An 11321-nucleotide genomic window follows, 5' to 3' on the forward strand; every position below is an offset into this window, starting at 1 on the left:
GAGCATGCTAACGGAAGAATGTTAGAAGTCGCAGACTTTGAAGTTTTGCATATACCAGCAAATACTTCTTGGCTGGATCAACTCTAGAAGGCAGCTGCTCTTAAAAAACAAACAAACTTAGCAACAATCAAATGTTCTTGTGTGACAAGGAGCTCTAAATGTTCAGACAACCTAATCAGTTCAGATTTAAAGCGTTTGTCCATCTTTTGTCTCAGTCATAACTGTCACAGTCTGTGTTGAGATTTCTGAAATATTGCTTGTTGATTTGCTTATAAAACTGTTCAGACTGTGTGGGTTAAGTCAGGTGTCTGTTTATGAATAAAGACTTTAGAAGCAGTTTTGATTTATTTTGGTTTTGTTCTGTTAAACGTTTTGTGTACTTCTGTTCATGGGGGAGCATCAGTGGGAGCATCAGTGGGAGCATCAGCTAACTGTCCAGTAATACCCACTATTTTTGGAATATGCAACAGGAGGATCTGTACATGAGAACGCACATGTCTGAATTAGTTGAGAGTTTCAGTGGTAGCCTCACTAATTAGTTCACAGTCTTTCTCCGAAGAGCTGAGGGTATTCTGGACTGTTTGGTTAATAGTTTTCTTTACCCTGCCAGCTCCCTGGTACAAAGTCCGTGTAATGTCTGATTGAGCCCATGTGTGAATAGAGCAGGTTATTGTTCAGAGGATTCACAGCAAGCGAGTTGGCGTGTTGATGATGTTTCTATCATACGATTGGCACAAAACTGGAAGAATACAAACATGACAGTGATGAGGAAGGGTCACTGTCATGTCCTACCTCCGTTGCCACCTCTGGCAAATACAACAGCATGTGAAATGGCTACTCCTGACTTTATCCAGAGTTCATAAGAGAACAATAAGAGTCAGTCTTAATAGTCCTCTGAGCTTCCTTCTACTCTCTCTTTTCTGGATTGTTTACTCCTGAAATTAAGTTCTCAGGAGTGAACATAATTTCATTTAATATAGAGTTATTGAAAGAGGAAGAGGCAGCAAATTTGGCTTGGTTGTTAATGGGACAATGTTCACACAGTTTATTCATAAGCTGTATTTGTACCATCCTGTCTCATAACTGTCTGTAAACCATTCTTCTTCTGTGGAGCACCTTACACTGACAGAAGGAGTTTAAATAAACATTGAAAAAAAAAATTCTGTGTCTGCCAAATTTGAACTTGTCTCACAAATTTGTGCAGATTTACCCCGCCCTTGCGAGCCAATCCACAGATCGCAGAGCTGCTGTTGAAATGAATTGATTTTTACGTACTACCTCGCTATTTCTCAGTCACTACCCTCTGTTTCATCAAGAGCAGCATTTGATTGAATCACACCTCCAGTTGGTTTTACTTCTGTATGTTTTCTGTATTATTTTGCAGTACAAATTCATCATTTCCATGCTACATCTTCTAGCTGGTGTTGAAAGGTCATGGCTGGTGAAAAGCACAAGTACTAGAGGTGTTTTGATGTTCAGTGCTACCTATTCCCTCTCTCTAACCCCCCTGAGCCCCTCTGATCTACTCTTCAGCTCATTAAAACACCCTCTCCACCTCCACATTAGCATCAGAGTCATGGTCAGACTGCTTTGTGTTATAAGGATGGAAAACAATATCAATAACAACAACAAAAACAATAGTAGCCTTTGGTCCAGGGAGGAGAGGTGGAACAGGGTCTTTGATAACGTACATCAAAGAGAGACGCTGAAGTAGGCTGTGTTTTCACTGCGTGCATGCCAAGGTCGTCTCTGATCCTGCTCTTGTGGTGTTAGTGCTTGAGGCTAATCTAACGACACAAGGTGAGTTGCTGGGTCTGCAGGATGTTTCCTCAAGGATGGGAAGTCAAACACTGCAACCAGTAAAGGCTTGTCATAGGTTAAAGTTGCGCCCCCTGATTGACGTTCATTTCTTCTCTCTCCTTCTGTGAGCATGTGAGAGTGCTTGTGTATGTTTGAAAACCTTGGAATCCTTGAAAGTTTGAGAGCACAACTACCAATGCAGCTATGAATGTTTGTACAGCGTGAAAAAAGCACATAATTTACATTCTGTGCTCCGACTGGACAGTTGTTTTCTGGTCTGTTTCTGCCAGACATGCCAGCAATGTCTGCGATTTGTTTCCACGCGTCATTCTTCTTCTTTATGTCCTGGTAACTTGTTAAAGACACATCAGAGACAGTTGGGAAGCTGCAGGCTGCGGCTTTTCCTCCATTTTGTTTAAAGCTCCTTCACATAGTGTGAAGAAACTGTTTCAGCTAGAATAAATGCGACTGTGATTGACTCTCGTTTGATCACCCTCTAGACTGTGAGGGGTTGTGTTGGTTTACATGAAAAGACCAAAATTATACCTTCATTTGCCTTGATATAAAAATGTATTTTCTGTTGCAAAGTAGTTGCATAACTAATTCTTTATGAGGCATTTTTAAGTTGTAACTCGTGGCTTTATTAAGGAAAAAAGAAGTTCACACACCTAAGTATCAATCCGTGGGTTGTGAAAAAATCCATTTAACTGCTGTATATCTTTGTCCAACTGAACTTGCTTTGTCTTTTTTAGCTGGCTGTTCAATAATTCATCAGGGAAACCTCTCATCCAACTTGTAGTTATGGTTATAAATGTTAATATGTTGTTAATAAATGCGCTTTGGTCCAGATGCTCTGCAGCTGTTTGCTAGAAGGTAAATGGTTGAACACCCCATTGAAAGGGTCTTCTGGTGAGTTTAAGAGCAAACTAGACAAAAAACAAATCATACCAGTGAAATGGATTTGTAATAATCTGACAATCCAAAGGTTTGACATTACAATTAGAACTCACTATCCATGTACTTTTTCTGGAGCTTTCAGCCATGTAACATGGTCTTCATCAGCGCAGTTGCTCAGTTGAGATGAGATCTGTTGACATGTGACTTCAACAGTTGTTGTAATTTCAACAGCAGCATTTTGAGGACTTATTGATGTAAAAGTGAAGAATAAAAATTCATTCCTGTCCTCTGAAATATTAGTTTGACCAAACAATCCCAAATTAATGTCCATTTACTAGCTTTTTCTGAAGCTTTTAACCCTAGTGCTCAGTTGTCACTGAAATGTATCTATTAATGTGAACCTTGTATGGATGAATATTGCTCATTAGAAAGTGGTGCCAGTATAAATACACAAACGCTATTTTCAGCACGGCACAGTAAATAGTACATAGTATACCTCACCAGAACAGGGCTGAGCTGTCATACTAACAATATGTGTTTGATGAACTGTGTCTTAACACATCCAGAAAAAGATGTGATATGATCCTTCATATTCCAAATCTCATCAACACTGAACATAACCAGTCAGTCTGTATGTTGTCCTTCACCTAAGGACTAAATGTGTAACTATAACAAGAATTTAAAATTACTGCAATTTTAAACTAACTGAAACTAAAAATAGCTTTGTTCTCCCTCAAGGAGCACATGATGTGGGTTGTAACTCTTGAAGTGTGCAGTGTTGATGTCAAACTCTCCTCACTGTGCAGTGAATAAGTGTTAATTCCAAAGCCACATGGCATCATTAACCTGCTGCGTTTAAAGGTATTCACTGTATTTATTTAATTAGTTGCCACTGTAAGGTGTCTTGATTGACGTCTCAGCTGATCCACACAGTACTACTTGGTGCTGATACATTCACAGTAATGCTGAAACACAAGAGTGTTCTTTTGTTATACCATTTTCAAATTGCTCAAACATAGATTTAACATAAAAACTTATTATAAATTCACCCTACTGAATAATCACTGATTCTTTTTTATTTATAATTCATCTACAAACACTGTGTGCCTCTTTGTACACTGTCATTAATGGTAGGGAAATACAACAGACAAAAGGTAAATGAAATTGGGTCCATTCGTAATTGGATATAACAAATAAATTACACTTTATTATACCTACTGTGAAATTATGATCCATGATCTGCTGGAACATATTGTAATGGGAACATAGGATCATGACTCCAAATGCCACAATCTGTTCTGCTACTTGTATCAAAAGTCACTTAATATTTTAGTATCTGATACTTCCCTCTTTCCCTCCAAACCCTCCTGAGAAATCATCTTAACTACAGAGAGCCTTTATAACCACGTGCACCTCAGAGAAATCTGTCCATTCATGAAAGGCTCAGGGCCAGCCAGACTCAGCCAGACCAGCCCTTCAGGGACACCCGCTGTTTGACTTGGCTCACGACTGGGCCTGGGTACAGGGCTACAGTTGTCCGTAGCCACAGGCTGTAGAGCTGCAGGTATTTCCTGACTAAATTTCTCTGTCATACTGTTTGCAGTTGCATTCGAAGGACGGCAGGGGAACTTTATAGCGAGAACGTGGATGAAATCTCATTAGATGCCAGTGTGGGTAGACACAAATAAAACCGCAAATGTAGTCGCAGTGTTTTTTGTTTTTTTAATTTCTATTTCAGATCATGAGCTTTACTAAAAGCTAAGAGGAAATTAAAAACTCAAAGGCTTCCTTTCCTTTAATCCAACTTCCATGTCATATTTTTTTGGCAGCCATATAAGCACCATGTTGTTGTATGGGCTGTGACTTTGTCTGAATGCATTAAAGCTCCCATGTTTGGTTTAGAATAAATATTCATCATAGACTTCAATGCCATCATTCCAAGAACATCTTTCACCATTATGTTAATAGATACTTAGAAATTTCAGTCCCGGCACACACCTGCAGGCACCTGGTCACAGACACAAACACAAACCAAGAACACACATGCACAAACACACACTGAAAAAGAGAGATGAGTGATGTCTTTGTACCATTTCCCTGCTGTATTTTCTCCCTGCTGTTCCTTGTCACTTTGGCCCCTTTCAAATTATCCATTGGGATTAATGAATGTAATTTTCACACATTAACTTCCCCCCACTTGTACATAATGGGCCAGCCCACAACAGTGTTTAACCAGTGCATCTGTCCATTGGGTGTCATTTAAGTCACAGCAGGGGTTTGTAATTGACAATTGTTCCAGTGTGGTAAACACAACTGCCCCCTTCCTTCCCTCTCCTTCTAGCATCCCTCTGCTATGACTGATTCCACCACATCAAGTGCTTTTAAGAAATGAGTCTGTCCCAGCAAACTTTTCATGCCCGGTGAAGCATCTTTAAACTCAGTTACTGACTGAAGAGCGATGTAAAATGTCACATCACAGTGCATTAAGACACATGTTCAAACCTCAGAGATGTCGTCTGCCTTTAAATTTGAATATAATTGGTCATGTTTGTCTCATAGTTCTCAGTCTCTGTGAATGGGGACTTTGGAAATGGATATACTTTGATCATTTCCCCTCCATATCTGCTGTCTATCGCTCTCTCTGCTGCCCCGACTACCACACTTTGTCTCTCCTTCTCTCTCTCTCTCTCTCTCTTTTCTCCGTGGCTGCCTCTGCTTCTGATTTAAACACGCAGCAGGGGGTTGTGGGTAGAGACTCACGCTGTGAAGGATCCCTCTGACTCAGGGAGAGCTGAAGGTCAAACACACTCATGATCAGAACCGCAGGATGACACCGGAGAGGTGGAATATAAAGAGTAAGGGGATGAAAGCCATGGAGATAAGTTCTGTTCTCTCAGCAGTGTTTTCAGAGTAGACAGACAGTTCAGTTAATTCTGTAAACACCACATTGTATGGCTCACAGCGGAGGAAGACCATGACTTACCTGGTGTTATAGCTTCTACAACATGTATAAAATGAATCAATGAAAAGAAAGCAAGGTTTCAGATAATCAGTAATACCTGAAAGCATCCATTACCCGTATAGAGGAAGATCTTGCCATGGTCTCTGCAGAAAATATTGATAAACTTAATAAGTATGGTGATGCCAGCAACAGCGCTGTCATCCTTGCAACTTCATTTTTGTTTTGTCTGTGTGGTTTGTGTTTCTCTCTCTTCTTAATTAGATGGACTCTTGACTGACGAAACAAACAGAACTGGAACAAGAGCATGAACAAGAGAAAATCATCTGTTTCTTTGAATGGAAAACTCCTGGAGCCCAGATGAAGGTTTTTCCTTTTCTCCTTCGCAATTTTTGTTGGAAGCATTTGCATATTTCAAAAGTCTACCAAAGAAAATAGCCCGGGGGCAGAAATGGCCGATCTGCATATTGAAGACTCAACAGAGGGCGAAGAGTGGGAGACAGGGAGAGGGGGAGATGGGGATAGGGGGAGAGAGGCAGAGCGAGAGAACATCTCTGCGTAAATGATTTGAAGATGATCTAAAAGAAACAATAATGTCAATTAGCTGATGGTGTCATGCTCATTATGCTGGATTAATTGAAGTATTCACTACAACTAAAACAGCTTATTTGCTTAGTTGTCAAGCAGCGAGAGAGGGAGAGAGGGGAAGCAGAGAGAAAAATGTGCATCATAAGAAGGCCTCTTCACCCAGCTTCCTTCATGAATAACAAATAGAGGACCCAGTGCTGTGACCAGCCAGCACAACACATGAAAAACATTACTGCATTCCCTGAGTCGTCTGGTTTTCTCTACATTGCATTGGTAGGCTGGAAACATGAGAAACACTGTGCTGCTTTTTCACAGCTTCTCTGCACGTTTTCACTTTTACTTTTTACCGAATACAGCTCAGAAGTAAACAGGTTTTAAAAGCTGTGGAATAAATAACTGCTAAAAAAAGTACGAATGTTGTTCCCTGATGGACTTTTAGCAAGTTGTATCACTTTCTCATGAGTAACGCGTTTAGAAGTTGTAACAATGGCTTTATTAATGATTCATAAATAATTTACAAATGCTTTACAGACCTTTTAAAAGCTGTTAATTGGAGCAATGTTGCCAGTTGGGTTGCCAGTCTATGAAAAATCCGTCTAGCTGGTGTATATCCTCCTCCCACATGACACTTAATGTCATGTGGTTAATGATAATTAATCATTAATAACAGGTGATTAAAGTCTGCAGCTGTGAATGTGACTTTTGAAAATGAAAACTTATGTTTTTAAAGCTAGTTTAGAAGTTGTTCACTAATGACATGTAGACCTGTTACAACTGATTAATAAAACTACAAAACTAGATATATTGAGAATGGAATTATCTGAGGCTATTGGATCAGTGGGCTCAATTGGGAAGTGCAGGGGGCAGAGGGAAGGAGCAAAATCTTCACTTTCAAAGCAACCATTATGACATGTGGTGACATCTTAAATTTAATATTGATGCACTCTTCAGGACAAGGGACCTCTAAGAATGTGGAAGAATGTCATTAAATAAAAAAATAAATACTAGGTGTTGTGCCAGGCTGTAAAAAGACCTCTGGTTTGTGTTACACTTTGTGTGTTTGTGTAGCTCTTTAGTTCATCAGGGAGACCCCTCTGAAGGACTGTTTGATTACTTACCCTCAGGAAAGGGGCTGCAGAGCATCTGGAGCAAAATCAAAGTATTAACAAATTAATATGTAACATTCCCAACTGCAGACTTGGATTATTTCAAGATCCCTTCCTTAATTGCTAATTAACATTTATAACAAAGTGTCATGCTGGAGGACGATACAAACCAGTAGGGATTTTTCAAAGAGTTGCAACCCAAAAGTTGTTCTTATAGATGTCTAAAAACTTATCTATAAAGAATCAGCAAATTGTTTATTAACCATTTAAAAAGCCATTGGCTTCAACATATTAAGCTTTTACAAAGGGGTGCCATTTCAGAAAGTGGTACCCTGGTGATTCTTGAAGCTGGTGTCTGACATTAGAGGGTGCTTTAATTTCATGGACTCACAGAGGTTAAAGCCTCACGTAGCTGAATTCTCGCAATTAAACACAGCCGATTATTCACTGCGATGCAAACAGTTTGTTGTGAAGTCCATGGTCTCCTACAGCATGTGATAGCTTAGAACTGAGCTGGGCTGTATGAGTGAGTATGTCATTGCGCTCTCTGGAGATGAACACCTAAGTGTCATCCTGCCCACCTAAAAAAGGTCACTGGGCTCTTTTGAAGGGATGTTGCAGAACACGCTGCCCGGGTTTCATGATGCACTGGAAAATTAAACGGACAAAAATAAACAAAATATGAAAAATTAGTTCATTTTAAAATTCCTGAACTGTATCTTTTAGGACTGATAATGTCCCTGTATTACTCATTGAGTTTATTGTGACCTTAAAGTACATTAATACATTTTTAGAACCCTTTTAGAAATCTACATCTACTTTTGCTGAAAAATCATATAGCATAGGAGGTCTATTTGCATATTTCTGTTGCTACTGAATTTTACTTACTTTTTAATTTTTTCAACCTTAATTACATCCTAAAATCTGATACATCTAAATGTAAATCTGAACATGCTACATGAACATGATGGTGGGGAGGTCAGTTTATGTTGCAGATTGGACAAATGTATTTTTGTGTCTATTTATCTTTCACGTTTTGGATACGACCCAAGAGAAATCCCCTAAATAACATAAATTAGCAGACTTGTTGGGCTGCACCTGGCTCTGTCCTCCAGTCACAAAACTTCCTTCGCCTCAATCGATGCTTCAGTCTCTTAGGGCCCTTAAAACCGAGGTAGAAAATCCCCCACTACGGGCTTATTTAACAGGCCATCCATAAACCGACCCAGCACGGAAACATCCAATCAGAACTGGTTTGTGTTTTTCTGAGGATGGAAAAATCAAACTGCTGGATGGTTTTGTGCACCTTCAGCGCTCACCAGAGCGGCGCGTCACGCCACTGTGGCCTTTACCATATGAAAAGGAGAGCACATTAAGATGCAAGAGGCGTACAGACCTCCTGTTTAAAGCCGACTTGAGTATCCTTGACACAGGCCTTGATGCACTGTTTTTTTATAAAATAGATAATTCACGACTGTGTGGTATTATTTTGTCTGACATAATGAACTTTAATGACTTTATGACCTCAGAATTGGCTAAAGAATTGAAATAATAATGATGATGATGATGACAATAATAATATTTGAAGACGTTTTCTTTAGTTGCGAGTTTTTTCTCTTTTTCCTCAGATAATTCATGCATAGGTTGCTTTGCGCGTCCTTAAAAATACAACCACGCTATTCGTTGTGTGGTTTTTTTTTTTCTATTGTAATATTTTCTAGTATTCTGTTGATTTTTCCTGCAGCAAGAACTTTGTGCACCCGAGGCTCGACTCGCACCAACTCCTCTCTGGGCTGTGCGTCCAATCAGCGGGAGCTTTTCAGAGTCTTCCAGTTGTAATTGGATGGAGACGGAAGAGGAATACGCAGCCTTGGCACAACGTAAACACATGCTCGTCTCCTTCTCTCCGTAGAGGACGCACCGGATAGAGCAGATGGAGAGAGAGAAACAACACAGAGGACCGCAGAGGCTTTAAAGTTTTTGTCATTATCATTTAAACTCATTCAGATCGTTAATATCAGAGAATCGAGGTACAACTGAGCGGTCCAGCAGCTCCTCAGTTTGGCAAGGATCAAAGAACGTGTTCTGCCATATCGTCAGGTCTGTGGATTACGCACGGCGGGGCTCACGGGACAGAGAAAAGTTTTGAAAACTATCGTTTTGTCGCACAGGAATGCTTTAAAAAGTACGTTTTATCGCACAGATCTGAGCACGCACAAGTTGCTATTTATCTAAAATTATCATCTAAGCCTTCATGGAGTGATTTGACACTTTTTTTTTTACCAGTCGCGCAAAAATTTTGCTTATGCTTTTGTAGACTAAATTTCTAGGCTATGGATTAGAGAAAATTGGGACTTCAAGCATCATAAGAGATAAATACATATCAAGATATATGCTTTGGGGGATGGCAACAGCCACCTCAAGTCCATACCTAGCCAGCAGCAGGATTTTATCCGGCCCGGTCCTTCACTCTGATCGGAGGGGTGGTGGCATGCAGCCGGGCAGCACCGCTGTGACCACGGTTTCGAGTGGATACAGAGGGGATCCTTCAGTTAAGATGGTGCAGAGTGATTTCATGCAGGGAGCCATGGTGGCGAGCAACGGGGGCCATATGCTCAGCCATGCTCACCAGTGGATGACATCGTTGCCTCACGCAGCCGCCGCAGCAGCCGCAGCCGCCGTGGCAGCGGTCGAGGCCGGCTCTCCGTGGCCACCCAGCTCCCAGCCTCAAGAGGTGAAGAGAAACGCCGGCAGGGAGGACCTCCACTCAGGCTCCGGTCTGCACCACAGGTCCCCACATTTGGGACCACATCAGACGCACCCGGGAAGTTGGGGAGGCACCTCTGCAGCTCACATCAGCATCACAGAGGGGCAACAACAGCAGCAGCAGCAGCAGCAGCAGCCCCTCATTTACTCCCAGCCAGGCGGGTTTACAGTCAACGGGATGCTCAGCTCACACGCCGGGCAGAGCCTTATGCACCCGGGACTGGTACGCGGAGAGTCCCCGGAGCTGGACCACGGAAACCAGCACCATCACCATCACCACCATAATCACCACACACACCTTCACCAGCATCACGGTGTGAGCCATGATCCGCACTCAGACGAGGACACACCGACGTCTGATGACTTGGAGCATTTCGCCAAACAGTTCAAACAGCGGCGGATCAAGCTCGGTTTTACACAGGCAGATGTGGGCTTAGCTCTGGGCACCCTGTACGGCAACGTGTTCTCACAGACCACCATCTGCAGGTTCGAGGCGCTTCAGCTGAGCTTTAAGAACATGTGCAAGCTGAAACCTCTGCTCAACAAATGGCTGGAGGAGGCCGATTCCACGACCGGGAGCCCGACCAGCATCGATAAGATCGCCACCCAGGGCAGGAAGAGGAAAAAGCGCACATCCATAGAGGTGAGCGTAAAAGGCGCGTTAGAGAGTCACTTCCTCAAGTGTCCCAAACCTTCTGCGCAGGAGATCAACTCTCTGGCGGACACTCTGCAGCTGGAGAAGGAGGTTGTCAGGGTCTGGTTCTGCAACCGCAGGCAGAAAGAGAAGCGCATGACGCCACCTGGACTCCCACGTACCCCTGAGGACGCATACTCACAGGTGGGCAGCATGGGTCCTGACACACCGTCACCATCCATAGACTGCAAGAGGATGTACAGCGACACGTGAAAATAAACAAAGTGACGGACAAGAAATCTGAACAACGTGAAGTGTTTGAATAGATTTTTAGAGAACTGTTTCCCTCGATGGCTAGAATATTTGGTTAACTTTTCTTACAGTACATATGTCCGCTGATTCACAATAATGTTATCCAGTGTGTGTTCATTTCAGAGCAGGGCAGATGTCTACTTTTATGCATCGTCTGGCATTTTTCTGCACTATGAATCTTTGGGACCGAAAATTAAAAGCCTAAATGAAATCTGAAAGGAAAACAAATTTTAAGTCTTTTAAAGTCATTTTTTTCCCA

At 41.8% G+C, this 11321-nt stretch overlaps 1 protein-coding gene across 1 annotated transcript; it reads left to right on the top strand.

Moving 5' to 3' along the window:
• Window positions 1-9742: 9742 nt before the first annotated feature.
• Window positions 9743-11023, top strand: pou3f3a (POU class 3 homeobox 3a). Its single transcript, XM_041057475.1, has one exon. The coding sequence runs from the start codon at window positions 9743-9745 to the stop codon at window positions 11021-11023; it is 1281 nt and encodes a 426-aa protein (XP_040913409.1).
• The last annotated feature ends 298 nt before the right edge of the window (window positions 11024-11321 follow it).

The sequence above is a fragment of the Toxotes jaculatrix genome, chromosome 15 (genome assembly GCF_017976425.1).
Source record: "Toxotes jaculatrix isolate fToxJac2 chromosome 15, fToxJac2.pri, whole genome shotgun sequence".
Taxonomy (NCBI): domain Eukaryota; kingdom Metazoa; phylum Chordata; class Actinopteri; family Toxotidae; genus Toxotes; species Toxotes jaculatrix.